Source organism: Gambusia affinis, linkage group LG03, assembly GCF_019740435.1.
Source record: "Gambusia affinis linkage group LG03, SWU_Gaff_1.0, whole genome shotgun sequence".
NCBI classification, from domain to species: Eukaryota; Metazoa; Chordata; class Actinopteri; order Cyprinodontiformes; family Poeciliidae; genus Gambusia; species Gambusia affinis.
Genome location: NC_057870.1, coordinates 20515799 through 20534277, shown reverse-complemented (window position 1 = coordinate 20534277; position 18479 = coordinate 20515799). Strand labels below are relative to the sequence as shown.

Genomic DNA, 18479 nt, shown 5'->3' with positions numbered 1-18479 from the left:
TGCTGAGTCCTTGTGTACGTACAAACTATGAAGTTTAAATTAGCACTTCTTCTCCTGCTGTCTTTTGCTCTCTCTTTGTAACAGGGCCTCATTCCTCCCAGTTCTTGGATGTATTTTTATCTTTCAACTTTCTTTATTCAGGTGGAATGGAAGATTTGTGATAACAGTAATTACACACCCCCACGATGAGACATAGACACTGTGTGCTTGCACCCTTACAGGCAGACACAGAAACATTAATTATAGTGATCAGAAAGCAGTTTTTGTTAAGCCATGTAAATGCACAGTATTTTATGTTGTGTGTCGAAAGAAAAATATGTCTAAATTCTGACTAAATAATGGAACAGCTGGATTCAGGGGCTGCATCTTTAAAAATTAATATGTGCACACGCGTGTTGGCATTTTCTTTGTAAAACTGTGTTCTTACTGTTTGTGCTTGCATGTTTATGTACAGTGATTGAATATGCATAGTTTGGAGGGTGGTTTGAAGACTGATTGCATGATTTGGTCACAAATAGAGCATGAAATTACATTACACAACTAATTTTTAATAGTTTTTAAAGCAGAGAAAGTCATTTATTGTTACCACCCACTTTGTGTTCTTAAGTTTACAAGCATAATTTGAACAATACTTGCTACTTTTCTGTTTAAATTTGATAAACACATTTGTTTACCATTATTCTGTCTCTTTATAAAATTTTTGATTTAATATCCACACATAAAAAAATAAACTGCAATAAATCAGCTGTCCTATTGTGTATGGTGGTTGGTCTGTTAAACTTAGCAATCTTGATTGTACGTGGAAAAAAATGTTTGACTAATTTTTGAGGTTTTGAAGTAGAAACCTTAAACATTCTACCCATTTTATTCATGTGGTGTTCATGGACCGAATCGCAACGGGTCTGGTTTAGGATCTTAAGCGTCTCATCTTTGCTTTTCACAGACGCAAATTAGTTTATATATTTAAGGGTTTTATTGATGAATGATGGTAGGATGGAGTGGGAGATGGAAAAAAAAAAACAAAAAAACATGTTGAGGCTCTATCTACAATAACCTGGGCAAACTGTTGTGTTGAACATTGGGCCGAGACAGCAGGCAAAGCTTTCAACTAGTTTACTATTCTAACACCCACCTAGGATCATGAAATATGGATCATGACCAAAAGATGTAAACATGGATGCAAGTGGTCAACATAGTTTGGGCGTCAGAACTCAACCTTGAAGATACTTTGAGAGGCTCTGTCTGCTTTTCTGAACAACTTCTCCTTAGCATAATGCTTCCACATTGGTCATATATTTCTACCTGCTAGACTTATGAGAGCATCAAACATTTATGCTCTCACAAGCTAACAGTAGTGGATTGGAAGAAACAACTATTGTCTTTGTTGAACTCCTCCTGGAGTGACCGGTGGGTAAAGGTCATTGCAGGATCAAAGTAGTATTTGACTGTCTCATGGTCTCTCAGTAGACAGACCATGTACAATACTGGTGTTTCAGTGCCATTGCAAGTGGTCAGAGTTCAATGTGGCTTCTTAAAACTTTAAGTAAAGGCTTACTTTTATTGACACTGGGTGATTGGATCTGTCCTATACCACAAAGTTTATTTTTGTTCTATCTTCTAACTTTAGAGAATAAGATTTGTAGAAAAAACTGTCTTCTGCAGTGCTGGTCAGATATGTCAGAGGAGTTTCTTTTTTGACCTGAGGTGAGGCATGTGCAGGTGTCTCTTGCCTATCTGCTGTATTGCCATTGAGTTGTGAAGCTTTGTGTAAGGATATGAGGAAATGCAGGGCTGAAGCAGAAATGTATTGAATAGCTTGAACCTCTGGAGAGACATGTCTACTGCTACAAATCTGCCTTTTCACTAATGAGCTTAAAACATCTGTTCAGGTGGATGGCAGTAGTTGGGTATAAAGGAAAGATTTTAATCATTTACTCCAAGCAGTGGTTCCATACAAACAAGGAACAGAAGCATGATAATATTTACATTATTTCATCCATTTTGCCCTGAAAGTCCTTTGTGAAAATAACATTTAAGGATTATTAGGGTGAATGTTCCCTTCATGTAATATTAAATAGGGTTCTGTTGTGCCTCAGTTCTGTTGCATCAAATTTAGAAGACATCATTTATTCACAATTATAAGTGCCACTGATACTACAATGAAGACACTATTGTTCTAATTTGTTACTTTGAAGGAAAAATATTCCTTCTAAGCATTCAATGATGCTGAAACTATAACTTGTTGACATAGACAAATTTTGAATTTGTGCTTTTACCCTCTATTCACATGTAAACATATTAGTACATTTTTGGGTGAGAAAAACAGACATTAACACATCTACTAGTAATGGAAACATTGTAGGCTTTGTTAAGAGGGTTCTTTATTATGTTTTTTAGTTTAGTAATATCAAATCTTGCCATTTTGAGCCATTTTACCATTTTAAACTCACCCTGAAATAACTCAAACATTTGTGAGTTAGCCATATTTGAATTTCTATATTTTTCTGGTCCTTTAACATGACATTATTGCTACCATCTATTCTATAATGCTTTTACTTCCATTTCTGATGCTCTTCTGGATATTTTTTTTCAGAGGCTGAAAGAGATATTGTACTGCAGTGTTGTGTGGATTTATCACTGAGATTTTTTATCCTATATACATTTGCTACAAGCTGTCATGTTTTTTTTTTGTTTTTTTTTTTAAGTTAAATGTGACTCTTGAAAATCAACTCAATTTCTCACAGCTTGTTTCATCATTGATGTCTGCTGCATGTACTCACTGGCTACTTTATTCAGTTCCCCTTGCTCATACCAGGTTGAACTCCCTTTTACTGTTAAATCTGTTAGAATTAAATGTGACATTGATTCAGTGAGGTATTGCAAACCTTAGTGAAAGATTTTAGGCCATATTAACATGATTACATCATTGAGCAGAGGATGTTTTGTCAGCTACACATCCATGATGTAAATATCTCTATCCATCACTCTATTGGAGTGAGATCTAGTGACTGAGACAGAGCATTGGACCACTGTGAACTTATAATTTTCAGACATGTTTAAGATGATTGGACTTTTTTAACATGGATCTAAGATCGAGATTCATCAAACCAGGAAACATCTTTCAATTCAGTCATCGTAAACTTTTGGTAAATGTGTATAAAATGTAGCATTACTAGTTTTTATTTGACTGAAGTATTCTTCAGTGGAGTCTTTTGCTACTATAGTCCATTTGCTTCAAAATCCAACATATGGTCAGTTCAAAGATGGTATTTTTCATATCTTGGTTGCTTATAGTGCTCTATTACTTTAAACAGTCTCCCTTTACTTCTGATCTCAATATGTGCCATCATTCACACCTCTGATTCTCACTGTATATTTTCTGTTTTTGTACCACTTCCCAAAATCATAAACAAGGAGATGCGTGTGCATGTGTGTGTGAAAATCCCACTAAGCATGTAGTTTATGAAGTAGACAATTCAGTTAGACACTACTAGCCATGGCATTGTCCATCTTCATTCCTTCAATAGAAGCCATTATCACAGTGATTTTTTTGTTTTTAAATTCATTGAGTTGTTACCGTGTTATTTTTTGGTTATATTACTGAGCAGTTGGACAAGGGTGCCTAATAATGTGGCCAGTGAGTGAATCTATCTGATTGCCTGGGGCAAAAAAAAAAAAAAAAGATTTGAAACTGCATTTGGCCATCTTTGGGGATCACTGTCTTTTTGCCAATAGATTAAGAGAGAGTAAAAACACATAACATTTTGTTAGTTTTTCATTTATGCTACCCAAAGAGTCAGTTAACATGTAAATGGCAACAGAAATCTTACCAGATTAGACCCGGAGACATCTCTCTTATTGTCTATCCTTAGAGAATTGATGTCACTGTTGCAACCATGTTGTAAGTAAATCAAATGTTTTATGGTAACCCACAATGTTGTAGTGAAAAAGTTTTATGAAGATAGAGTGAAGGCTTAATTCACTGTTAACCATGTTCTGCCACCGCTTTAGTAGTTGCTTTTGTTTATGTCGAAGCAGTGTTTTATGGCACTGTGCTCTATAGTCACCCTAGGCAATTATAGGTAATGATATATGAGTGTGTGCTAGGGGTGGTGGTAGGGTTGCTTAAGCAGGTTGCAAATGGAGAACAACCCCCTGAGCATTCAGGCAGTTAAAAGTGATGGGATGAGAGTCCAGGTGAGGCAGGATAAGTGAACAAAGATTGTGTCAGTGTGAAGTTTACTGCTCAATACTGAAGGTTTCATGAACGAGGTTGCTCAATAGCAGATTTTAATTATTTTGAAAAGTACAGGAAAGTCTCTAAGTAGCTTAGTCCGGATATGTAAAAACAAACTGTCCATGCTATTACAGTTAAGCAATTGATTAGGTGTTGGCTACGAGTTAACGTGTAAATATTTAAGCTGGACTATTAAGAATTTATGTACAGTTTTCTTATTCTTTGTGTGGAAAGCATGTTGTTTCGTTGCATTGTTTGTTCCACAAAATCTATTTCAGAGGCTGCTGCTGGAAGAGAAAGAAAATAATGAGTGCAGCCGTTGAAGTTTGTCAAATATTTGTAAACTCTGAAAACTTAACTTTAAAATGCAGGCATGTGTGTTTTGGGTTTGCTACTAGCAGATACATAAGCAAGCTTTTGGTTATTTGCATGTGTTTGAAAAAGCTTTGCTGCTTTGATTGATACCTTGAGCAACTTTGATACCTTTTTTCCCAGTTATATAGGCCAGGAAGACATAATATCTCTGATTTAGAACCTTTAGACGCAGTTAAGCATATAACAAAAAATCATACAAAAACCCAAATTATCTGGTGTTCAAATCTTCTGCTTTGATTTCCTTCTTACAGTGCTGTTTGTGATGATTGTTTTCTTTTGCAGGTGGTGGAGACCAACCTGGTTGCCTTTGATTGTCATTGGATCCTGATTAACGAGGTGAGGGTCCTTGAAAGAATGTTTTTACTTATTACTTGGGCATTTGGTTCTCCTCACTTTTCCAGTTTTAATTGAAATATTTCTTACTTCTCTCTCTGGTTTTGGATGTTTACTTAAAATAAGCAGAGGATTTTATTATTTTTTTTTCACGTTGCACCATTCATACTCAAGCAAAATGAATGAAGGAAGGACAGTGAAAGGTACACATGGAATAAATGAAGGAAGGAAAGTAGGACACAGGGAAGAGAACATACAAATGTTTTTGTCTCTGCTGCTAAAGGCTTTTTTCATACTTTCCCAGACCTGGAAAATAACAACATCAAATTCCATGGTTTTCCAAACTACATAGAAACCTTGTTCCAATTAGTAATCTTTGGCATTCTGCTTCCCTGCAGTATAAACACGACATGACACATTTTGCCCCTTGCCACTAGGTTGGTCTTTAATCCATATTTATCTTCCATCTCACACACACACACACACGCACGCCCACACACACGCCCACACACACACACACACTAAGCAGGGGCTACAGGAGAAATAAAGGAGAATTACAACAACAAAATGTAGTCCAAGTTAATTCAGTACAGTGGAGCAAAGTCTACATATTTACATTGTTAATGTCAGAACAGAAATAACCTTTCCCAATCTCTCCCAATCCAAAATATCATCAAAAATGCTCATATTTTGATGAGCATTTGTCGCAAACCACCAAGTACACATATTAATCAAAAAATACTATTACAGCATGTGATGTTATAGTTTTAAAGGTGTGGCTTAAAAGACATTTAAAGACAGAATTCTGAAGGTTAAGACATGTGGGGGGGAAAACTGGTTGATAACTAATATTCTCCAGAGTGACCTGAAGCTTTTAGACCCCATCTCATAATGTATGCAACCTACTGAACCCAATAAAGCAAAGACTGTGAAAAGAACCACTTTTGAGGGAGAAGGCTTTGAGGGGTTAGATTAAATTTAGCTTTAACTTTCAGAGATAAGCCACATTCTTTCTAGGATGATGTTCTTTTATGCCTCTATTTTTCTTTATTTCATGATTTAGATTAAGGGTGATAACATTTTAAAAAATTGCTATGCATTTTTAAACAAAACGCATCAGAAAGTGAAGGGCAGTTTGGCACTGTGTATTGGTTTTCCAGTTTCACAGCAACCCGAGTCCAACAGCACAAAATAATAGTGAGAAAGTAAAAGAGGAACAGTTTAAACTGGCCAGCATAAGCCCTGACCTAAATCACAGAAAACCTTTGGAGAGTGCTGCCAAAAGCACAAAAGGACTCCTACAAACTTTAAAGAGCTTAAGCACAAAGAAGTGAAACAGTGGCAGAAGCTACCAGCTGACAAGGCACAGCAAGAAGCTTCTTAATGGCTGTAAATAAAAGACAATAAACATTGAGCTGTTTGCTGCTGAAAAAGTTTAAATTATGTTATTTTATGAATACCATTTATCATATCACTACTAGTTTTCTGCACTCCTGTTTAGTGACTAATACAGTACATTAAGATTTTTGTTTTTACTGATGTGAAACTTTCAAGGTTTCACGTCATTTTGAAACCGTTACTTTCACTATCTCACAAAGAAAAGTAGACATACATTTTATAATTATCAGTATTATCAATTCTAAATACCTAAAGTACTATGTTAAGCTTTATCATACTTTAGAGTTTACAATGTCTTTCTGATAAATTTTTCCGATTCATATTCACATTAACTCATCAGATGGAATTTTGTCATGACAGAAACAATTATTTTTTTATTGCTGGCTGTAAACTCATATTAATCTAAAATTACTTTGAAATGTCCTATATTTTGTTTATAATAAATAAAAAGAGTTTGTTCTTACTTCATAAGTAGTGCCATTTCAACAAAAGAAAATACATATTTCATCTTTTTAGATCTCAAATTGCTTTTCTTGGGAATGGACTATTTCTTTAAAGCCTTGGGCCTTACAGTGAAATGACAGGACATAACAGGTGGTCCATCCACAAATGGTTGTAGCTTGAGTTGGTACAAAAAAAGAAGCACTACTCGTATCCTTCGGTGTGTCTCAGTTTCTTCCTCTGTGTTCCATTTTCAAGTCAAAGCCTGACATGATTCTCTGAAATGCCACAAGCCTCAGTGGACCCATTACTTTCACAGTTATGCCAAGTATTTTTGTTGGAAACAAATGTTTGCATGCATCACATTCATTAATGCTGCAGGAACAACCGTAGTCAACCATGTGAATGTCAGCCCTGTTATATGAAGGTTTAGATTTTTTTCTTTTTCATATTTATAACAGATGAAAGGCTGAAACAATATTGTCACCATTTGCTTCTAAATACTTCAGAGAAGCCTTTAAGAATATTTTTGTAGTTTTTTTTAATGCTAATACTTGTAGAGGGGAGGGAGATGGGAAGAAAAGAGGAATCATGGGCTCTGCACTTTAAGGAATATGGCAAACATTAGAACAAAGTATTGGGGAAACAACCACTTCTATCAGTGACTGGCTTCTTTTATTAAACATTTATTTGTCTCCTACCTGCTTCTTATAATGAATGTCATATTAATATGAATAAAGTTTTATAGCTCACTCAAAAGAGGAGATATGTTTTCTGCATTTTGAAGATGTAATGTCTTTGTTCTCATCCTTTGTTGGATTACAAGGTCAAGCAGCTAATAAAGAAGTTGACTACCAGTTCTTTGCGGAAACATCATTTGTGCTTTGAATTCTAACATGAATCTGACAGCAGAATTCCATAACAAACACTACCTATATTTCTAAACATAATCTTCCAAACCTAAAAAAGTACACTTACTAATATGTTTTAAAAGTGTTTATATATTCACTTTATAAGACAACATTTTTATTTTTTATTATTTAAGTGCAGCGTACAGTCCACCAGCACCCTGGCTCCTGTATCGGTGGCCTCAGCTCCATATCCTGTCAATGAAATGGCCAGATCTCTGTAACATAAAACTACACTTTCATTAAGATTGATAAGACAGTTTTTTTTTTCTTTTTGTACAGAAAATAGAATGATAAAAGTATATATGTCTATTCCTCTTTCTTTGTGTCTAGAAAACGTGAAACTTTGTGCATTTGTTGTTCAGCAACACTTTGACAGTGAATAAATAAGATATGGAAATAATCAAGAAATTTCGGAAATTTCAAAAGGATATTCCCATTTATCTGAAATCTAACATTGTAAAGCCATTATTTGTAGTTAGTGTCTTCTAAATGTTGTAGGCTCTCAATATAAAAACAAGGAGGATTTCTAAAAGATTAGCTTAGGCTAATTAACCCTCAGGATATACATTTTAAATTCCCGTTCTTAACATTCATACGTAAGACTCATTCTTAGAATTCATTACACAATCATTCACTGAAAGAAATCACATTAACCTTAGCATTAACCAATTTATTAGGCCAGAAAACAGGTAATTTTATTATTTGTTTTTTTAGTTTTATATGTTTTAGTTTACATGAAAATAAAATGTTATACTTACTAGATAATAGCCTTGAGGAATTACTACAGTCTAAAGTTTCACTGCAGGAACAAATTTGTGAACATGTTAGGACATGTTTCACTAAAGATTTTACTTAGAAACTAATAAAATATTAATAACCTGGCCTCAACTATGTCATCGACAATTTAGTTATAAGTACAATATACCAAATTCTATGGATCAACTGTTGCTGAGAGCAGAGGAGTCAGAATAATGTGTAATGTAATACTGTTTCTTTGGAGAATGGATATTTTAATGTGCAAAAGTGCTTTCAATCCCTATAGATTATTATGCATGAGAGGATACTCTATGGTTGTCATAACTCAGCTTTATCTACAGCCAACAGTCAGTCAGCACCACTGAAGGGAAATTCACAGCTTATAATTGATCATCCTTCCGTCACCCATCACATTCTTTCCTCTCAGGATCAGAGGATTGAAGTTAGGAAGACAAGAAATGATAAGAGATGCTTACGGCTCCTCTTGCTTCCTGTTATTTGCTTAAGTTTGGAGGATAATTTCATTTTTGATCATACTCATTCTAAATCTCTTCATCAAATTTAACTGTCCTTCAGTCAATTATCATCTTTGTTGTTATTGTGCAAACTTTTTAAAAATTACTTTTTAGTAAGTAATTTTGCTTCCATTACACCTTTCAGCTGAAAACAAGCATCATAAACTCACAAATGAAGGTGGTAGGTTATCTTTCTACAAACTAATGTACTCTAAAAGCCTCTCTGAAATTAGATGGATTTAGATGGATGGATTTTTATGGCATGCATATAATTTAGACATAAGAAAATTCTATGGTACTAAAAATTTCACAATAATGCAAACGCCGGGCATTAGATTGTAGTATTCTAGGTATCTTAATGGTTTGTTCAGATGAAGCAAAAATAGCAAGCGAAAGCATTAAGAGATGTAGACATTATGTCCTCAGCCCTGTTCCAGACATGCTAGGCTTTTCCCCCCCTGATAGTTCACCAAGGTGCATGAGAGATGCATCTCAGCTGTTGCTGCTCCACTTCCATTGTCTTTCACGGTTTTCAGTTCTCCATTAATATTTTGCTTTCGTCATTATCTGGTTTTATGAATATCTGATTTCCTCTCCAAGAAAAATAAAATATTTTAGAATGTGTGTGTTCTGACAAAAACAAGGTGACAAACTGTGTGGGTGGCAGAGGTATAAGCAGAAATAGTCTTTTTTTTCGATGGAGTGGTAATATAAGGGTTTAGTGTCTCAGACAAAAAGGCAGAGGGATTGGCTGAAAGGATACAGAGCATCAGAGAAAGTAGAAGTATCAGGGAATGGTGCCAAGATGAAGTGAGAATTTTACTTTTGATTCTCAACTTTGAATACTGCACTGAAGACTGGAATTGAATGGCTTCTGGGTGTCGAATGAGGGAGATTGAGGTCATATTTGGATGTTTCTGGGAATGCTTGCAGCCTTAAACTTCCAGTTGATGTAAAAAAAATAGCTAATGTTTTACTTTATATTTGAGCTGCAGTGTATCATGAATGTCACAGCTTACCTAGAGTTTCAGTATTTAGATAATACCACAAAATTCTTTGTGTAGAGTGACGGCCTCTGTCCGACTTGAAATCAAAATAGTGGTATTGAAATAGAATCAATACATTCTTATTTTCTCTAAGCAAGAGAAAATACAGTTACTTCCTAAAATGTTGATTTCCAGTAAATGACTGAGTGGATTATTGGAACTTAGGAAAAATAACGATGAAACAATAGAACGTAAACGAAGAATTTAAAAGCTGTCCTAGCCTGTTTTTTTAAAACCCCTTACTCCAGTTGAAATGGTTTAAGAACAGGAGTCAGCTAATTTTGAGTACTAACCCCTTAATACATTTCTGTTATAAAAAAATCAAAATTGTTATATCTGCTTGAAAATTCCGTCCACCTTTACAGTGCAGCAAAATAGCACTCTGCATTTCATCAGTTTTACTACAACTCACTCATCAATGATGTTCAGGACGCTGCAGTCTCTTCTTACAGGGAAATATATTTGTTCCAACCTACGAAACACAGGTTCTACAGAATAACCTCGGCATAGCCAGCAGCTATAAAGTTCTGATCTTCCATCACCTAAAACATGGACAGCTAGACTTCAACAAGTGTAATTTTTTACACCTAGAGCCCTAAATATGCTGTAATACAGTTTTGCAAACTGTTCACATAAAACACTGTGCTGGTCAAAAATTGGCCATGCAAAATGTGGCTGCCAACTGGGGTGCAGTTAATATTTCCAGCATTAAACCAAGAACAGGAATTGTCAAGAAATCAACGACAGTCATCTGCACCACTTGCACAATTTTGGAGTATATTAGACTTTTTGTTGTCTTTCAAAAAAATCAAATTGCTTACTCGAGGTGTCACGGATCAATATTTGACTTAAACTGAGAAGTTCAAGTATCTCGGTGTTTTGTTCATAAGTGATCGAAGAATTGCAGGTGTTGTCCCGGTATGAAAAAAAACAGCAAAAAAAACTCCTGATTTAACTGTCTGTCTTCTTTTCCTCCATTATAGTTATGAGACATGTTAAAGGAATAAATGAGAATGAGATCCAAGACTCAAGCAACTGAAAATGTGAAAAATTAGAAAATACCTTGAAATTTCCTTGCCTGAGCTGCAGTGAACTCCTGATAACAAATCTCTGCATTTATTCCTGAAACTTGGTCTCACATAAGCTTAAGATGATTGAAGCCTAAGACAATAGATGGACACCTTCATTTAAAACAAATTAAGAATATTAAACAACCCTATTGTCTTTTATGATTTTCATTTGATCTTATTTTATTGACTTTAGAGATCAAAAAGGACAAGGTAAAGCTATTTAAGACTCATTTGAGTATGAGCTAAATGCTGATGGAGCACAAATAGTTCTCCTTTATCATGACTCAAGTAGGGTTGTGTCCTGTACACACAAGCATCTGCTACTCAGTACGTATCTGTGTCACATTCGTTTTACATTAGCTGTTAAAGGACTAACAACTTTGAGGAGACTGAAAGTCATACTAGGTGGTGACTGTTTGGTTTGTCCACAGGGGTATGCAGACAAAGAGGTAAATAGAACATGACAGTGGAAGATGCATGCTCAGAGGACAAAACTGAAAATGATAGTTTCCTGATAAGTTTTTGTTTATGCGGACTGATCTTTAGTATTCCTGTGCATTGCTGCATCTATATTTGCTTGAGTTTAGATCCTTTGAGTGAAGCCGTCTGGATCATTTTTGCCAGCCGATTTTTCTTTGTATGCCCTTGACTGCCTGCAGTGAATCTTAATTTTATTTTGGCCCACAATTCTGCTGTGCTTAGCAGGGTTAAGCATTTCTCTCAACTTTAAATCTTTTTTTTTTCTTTTTTTGATGGCTTTGTTACTAAACCCTTTTCAGAACTTTGATGAAGACGACTCTTGGAGTTTTGCCACGTATTAACCCAAGGAGACAACAAATAAATTCCTTACTGAAGAATTCAATTCCTTAAGGCAGAATTACCCCTTTGTTGCTTTTTCAAACTTTTTTTTTATCTATGTCACATTAGATTTTTTTTTTTACCTGTGGTGTTGTGAAAAAATAAAAAATAAACAAGATTTGACAGAAAAATGAGTGTAAGAGCACCAAATAAAGGCAAATTACTGCACATAATTAATCTGTAGCAGTTGATTTTTAAAAGAAAATATTTTTGCATTAAGGGTTTAGGCTATGGAAGAGCCTAATTATTATGTCACACTGGGTATTCCGATATTGCCTGCAACAAAATTGTTTCATCATCATTGATCATACTACAATGACTCTCAAGTCTTAATGAACGTTAATAGCTTTCAATTAAAATTCACCAAGATTAGTCAATGAGGTGTGATACCTTTAATATTATAGCTTCAAATATAAAGGTTGTGTGATAAATTATTTATGTAAATACACGCTCTGTTATCCACAGTACTATCCATCCTGTCAACTGTTCTGCCATGTGAAAATGAAAAGATATCAAAGATGTTTTGCATGATCGGACGGTTTCAAAACAACCCCATAACAAACACTTGCACACAGATTTACACGACTCAGTAAGCTCACACAAGATGTCCAAACAGACGCAGAGATAGAGAATCACTGAACATGTATACAAAGAAAGCAAAGGCTGCCTGGGTTGGTGGTGGTGTTACCTTCACCAGGGACGATAAATGTCAGTTCTCATCTTGTCATCATATGACCCCTTTGCACAGAGGATGGATGGAAATCCATGAATGGAGAGGAGCTGGGAGACATGGTGTCCTAGGGCTAAAATTAGCAGTGAGTACTCCCTCAAGGTTTTGCAAGGACATACCGAGGACATGCAAACATGCGTGGTCATAACAATTGCATGAGCTTACACATACAAACACACAAATGTGTGTTCTTTCTGCCTTTCCGGCATGTATATTTTTAGGCTGTATATTTATACATTTTTTTTGGACAACTCTTGAATGTGGAGTTGATGGAAGATGTTTATTTACTCCATGTTACTTTTTTTCTGAACTTTCATCTTGTCTCCACTTCTTACCAGTATTTTTTCTCTGTTTACACCCTTACAGGAGATCTCAGACTATGACTTACAGGAGTTAGTCATGAAGTCAATTGGCCGGCTAACTTTAGTTCGCCAGATGTTCCCGATGCCCCAAAACACAACTCAGCGCTGTGTCAAACACAACCACAGGATTAACACGTCCCTCTGTGACCCTAAAAGCCCTAAGGCTCAGCAGCTTGAGGTGGGTTTGTTTGGGGATTTGTCCAGAGTAATGATGATCAAAAAAATTCAAGTATTCTTACGAAGCATAACATTTTGAATCAACAACTTTTTCAAGCTAGTGGATGGTGTTTAGTGTTCCATGACCATTTTATTATTTTTTTTAAATGTTTTATTTTTTTGTAATTAAGTATGTTGACAAAATATATTTGAATGTTTAAGGTGCAAACCATCTATGTTAAATAGATGTAACATTATGGCCACCTAATGTGTTAATAACCCATTTTTTTTATTTTTTTTTATTAAGTCCCTACCTGTCGAGGCATGGACTCCACTATACTACTGAAGTTGTGCTGTACTATAATGGCAATAAATGTTAGCAATCGATTCCTTAAGTCCTGTAGGTTGTGAGTGTAAGTCTCTATGGATAAGTCTGATTTTTTTCCAGCGCCTCCCAAAGCTTAATTGGATTGAGAGTAAGGGAGCTTGGAGGCCAAGCCAACAACATAAAAATGTTGTTGTCCTCTTCAAACCAATCTGAACCATTTTGCTTTATGACAGAGAACATTATCCTGTGGAAAGAGACCACAGTCATCAGACCATGGAGTTCCCATCAGGAGAACATGTGGTCTGTAGCAATGGTTGAGTAGATTGTATGTGTAAAAGTAACAACATTTTTGGCTGGACTCAATGTTTCCCAGCAGAGCACTACATTTTTCTATGATGCTACAAGGAATGGCAGAGTGTGTAGCAGATGAACTATCAGTGAGAGAAAGAAGTCCAGCAATACATTTTGTTCGCCACCAATCACATAGTTGGCATAGCAACAAAACTAGTTTTGGCTGGAAACAGGCCAAAAATGTAAAAATGTAAGTTTGGATATTTTTTTAGATTGGAAATTGCCACTTAACTAAGTCGCAATTTTCTTAAACATCATTCCAATTATTTATGAATTCTCCAAACTCTTTTCTACTGTTTACACTGTGGTGGTTAGCTTGTATTGTGCTAACCACCTATAACTAATTCAGCTGACATTAAACAATCAAACTATCTCTTCTACATCTTCCCTCACTTTTGGTGGAATTGGAATATATGCTTGCCAATGCCAAGACAGGAAAAAAAGCTACTTAAGCATGAATTATTTCAAAGAAAAAAGTAAACAAAACCAGAGAAACTATAATTGGACGTTTCTTTAGAATTTTCCAGATGATAAGAAAGAAAGTGTTAAACTGTTCCTTCTATCTGTTGAACTTTACCTCTGGTAATAGACAAGTTTGCAACTGATTGAATATTACATATAATTTCATTTTTAAAGTCTAAAAACAACCTGTACAACTAATAGCATTTTATCACTGATTTAATTATAAAAACATCATTGTTTTTTCCCCACTACCTCAGATTTTTTGAGTACCGTAATACTGGACCATTCATTCTGTGTTGTTAAGTTTTATTGCGAGTGAGTTTACATTGTGTGTTGGGACAAATTCTGAGAAAAGAGGTCCAAGAACTCTCAGCAGAATAACTTAGTGACAGATGGAAAGGCATGCAAGGCATAAAACATGAAAATGTGCCCAAGTGAATTGTTTGCGTGGCAAGCGATTGCCTGGACTATGGAGATTATTTTGAGCTTACAACCAACAGTCAGAAAAAGCTATTCTCCATATTTTATTTTGAAATAGAACAGCATTTCAAGAGGCAAAAAATTGAGACAAAGCTAATCAGATCTGTTGCAAAATATGTGAAACATGAGATGTACCACTGACACTGTGGGGGAGCCTGAATGAAAGCTGCTTTTGTACTAGCAGGCTTAAACCAGAGAAGGAATACAGCTTTTTACCATGACAATGACCCAAAGCAGGAATAAGTACAGCACTAAATTGACTATAGGATAACTTCATAACTTAAACTTAAAACAATAACCTCTCAGAACACTGAAGGGTAACATAAAGATGGTTTATATCCACTTTGATTCAGCTTAAAATAACGAGAATAACTTGCCAGCACTCTTGTATTTTATTATGGCATATTATCTTTCTTCTGGATACAAAGGCTTTGCAATGAATAACAATTTGGTGATTTGACATTGATATTACTTGTAACTATGAGGCAAAACTTTTATCGGTTTGGAAAAATCAGTCCATTCTTTTTCTCTTGACCTGATCTGAAATAATAGTGAAAGTCTGTTTTTTTGTGAGTGTATGTTTTTTTTTTTTGTTTTTTTTTTCTGTTTGTTTTGTTTTTATAAATCCCCTCAAGGCTGACAGTATATAGGAATGGGTACATCAGCCATTGAGCTGCCATAAGATTGAATGGAAAAAAGGGAAAGGAGTCTTAGTTATGTGTTGGGACAAACATGTAAAATTCAGTTAATGTTCTCTTGATTGATGTTGTGACTCAAGACCCCAGAGGAACGCGTTTGATGAAAGATGGAAATATACCGGTGACAGAAAAGCGGTCATAATGTTTATGTGGATAGCTCCCTTTCAGTCTGATCCCATTTTATGCTTTCATCATAATCATGACACAGATGTATGTCCCAATATATGGTTAGGCATATATTTCATTTTTATGTGAATTTTAAACGAATTAAGGTAATTTATACCTACAAGGTTAATAAAGAGCTCTTGCCGTAAATGATGTGTGCAAATTAAACTTGCGTGTCCAAACATGAAACAAGATCTTCTCAAGGTTAATTAATAATGAAACCCATTCAACATATATATTATTTTAATGGGTAAAGGCTGTAAAGTTCAGTCTGCTGCTGAGGACTGAGCAAATCGTGTGTATTCCTGAATATTGACACATTTTTACATGGTGCTGAACTTTTTGCAAGTATCCCCAGCATAGGTATAGTTAGTGGTTTACCTTAAAAAAGGAAATAGGGGATGGCAAAGAAATAAATGGGGCAAATGAAACAGGAAGTGGGCTGAAGCAACAGATCAGCTTCAGTCGAAGAGAGGCCCAATTTCACACTGCAATGAAGCACATCAACTCAAACTGACCACTCACACGCCCACAGTATGTCTTAAATATGTCTTATATCATGAAAGTAACATTTTTGCACTTATTTCAAAATGTCAAACTCATATATAGATTCATTAAACATATAGTGCAGGATCTTCTAATTTTGATGATTATGACTTGCATATAAAACACAAAATTCCATGTCCCAGAAATTTAGAATATTGTCAAAAAATATAATATTGAAAACTCATGGTGTCAAATCCTAATCGGCCAACTAACTCAAATCACCTTTAAAGGTTTCCTGAGCCTCTAAATGGTCTCAGTCTGCGTCAATAAGCTACCCAATCAGGGAGAAGACTGTTGATTTGTCAAATGTTCAGAGGAGTCATTAACACCCGCCACAAGGAGGGTAAGACATAAAAGGCCATTGTTCACAGAGGGACGTGGAAAAAACAAAAATGAACTCCGTGATCCAACTTTTCTTTTTCTGATGATGGTAAAGTTTACTTTTGCAAATAAAGTTGCAACTGCATAATTGGTGTAAAAGAGAAAGAAGAAAATAGTACCATAAAAAGTCTAAAGAAAATGGTTGTCTTCAGCAAAAAAATGTGTCCCACCTTTTCTGTCCACTGTGTTTTCTAAAATGTCCAGTCAACATAGCCATCTGCCTGGAAATATTAGATCACTTTATGCTTCTTTCTGCTGACAAAGTTTTATGGAGATGCTAATTTAATTTTCAAGCAGGACTTTGCTCCTGTCCATTCTGCCAAAAGCACCAAAAGGCATTTTTGTTTAAAATAACCTTTACTTAATGGTCTTATCTAATATTCTAATCTCATGAGAAAATGAGTTTTCATCTTAAAACCATTTCCCTCAAAATTACAGAAAATAGCGGCCTGAATGTGTAATGAATTATGTGATTTTTATTTCCTTAAATGTGTTCCAAACTATATAAATAACATTTTCATGACATCCAAATTCAAAATGTACTTGTAAAGCATTTTTTCATAAGTGTGTATAAATGTCTCAACAACATACTAAGTTTAAAAAAGCAATAAAAAGTTCCAACACGAATAGGCAACACTTAGTAATGTGAGCCAACAGCGAGAATGACAACGATCTAGAATACATCTATTAGCCTGGGAATAAATTAAACCATGTCCCTGTATTTTTTTTTCAGAGAACCTTTATAGGTCTTGTATTCCTCAGTAAAAGGATACTGTGGTGCCCGAGAGCCTCATTTGCTGAGTCGTCTTTGTTGTTTTGAATGTTTCTGTCATACATACTGGCAGTAATGGTCTGTCTTGGCAGATACATGGTGAAGGGAGCTGTCATAACGTTTTGCATGAGATGACCCATGTTACAACTCTGGGACATAGCAGCATACATCTTGATTAGCTAGTCTGTTTTAATAGTAAGAATTGTAATAAAAGTGCAATTTTCAGGATTGGCCCTTTTTGTTTCCACTGTATCTCATTAGAGTACCTTTCTTCCTTGCAAGTACAAAGCAAGCTTTCATTCAGTGCATCTATATATTTTAAGTCAAAGACATTTCTTTAGCTAAGCAAAAGGGATAGCAAAGTGGTCATTTTTATATGGTCATACCCTTTGAAGTTGTAAATACAAAGCTGTGCCTTTGTGTGTGTGTCCAAAACAAAGTAAGTATACCGCCTGCCTGTTCTTGATGTATAAAATGGTCCCTTCTGAAATTTTAGCTTTTATTTCTTTGATGCCATCATGTTCTCTTCTGAGTTTTCAAAAAGAGTAACATCTGTGTTTGTTTGTGTGTGTGAACAGATTCATCCTGTTTCGTCAGTCTATTTGATGTCTTTCTCATTAACATGAGGACAAGAGGCTCAACAGATCAGTCACTCACAAATCGATTAAAGACTGAATGGACTGTCCTTGTTCCTTGTTCTCTTTTGTACTTGTCTGAGTCAAGTGGCCCATTGGCAGTTAATGCAATTATCTCTGCATGTTTTTCTGTGGCTCCATGGTTGTTAACTTATAAGTATCTTTTAAAAATAGAAAATAGGGAATAAAAGAAAACCACAGAAAACATTAAGATAACTTTGTGAAGACCAAAAACAGAGAAATGATAGACCTATCTAATTTATTTATTTATTTTTCTTCCAGGGGATTTGTAAACTTACAGAATGCCTTAATCCGAATCACTAGCTAAATTTAATGATCATCAAAACATGGCACACGTACATATTCAAATTGGTTAATGGAAAGTAACAACACCACTGTCAAGTAACTGTTACCTTCACCTGTTAATAAAATATATATCTCAAAAACAACCTAAAAGAAATTTGACTTTGCAT

General features: G+C 35.2%; 1 protein-coding gene across 12 annotated transcripts in view; it reads left to right on the top strand.

Moving 5' to 3' along the window:
• grid2 (glutamate receptor, ionotropic, delta 2) overlaps window positions 1–18479 on the top strand; it is a 460579-nt gene that overhangs the window by 300576 nt on the left and 141524 nt on the right. For all 12 annotated transcript variants that reach the window (XM_044111473.1, XM_044111478.1, XM_044111477.1 and 9 more), the window contains 2 exons: window positions 4895–4948; window positions 13037–13210. In XM_044111473.1, coding sequence (XP_043967408.1) covers window positions 4895–4948; window positions 13037–13210 — 228 coding nt within the window. The remainder of the gene's footprint in view (window positions 1–4894; window positions 4949–13036; window positions 13211–18479) is intronic.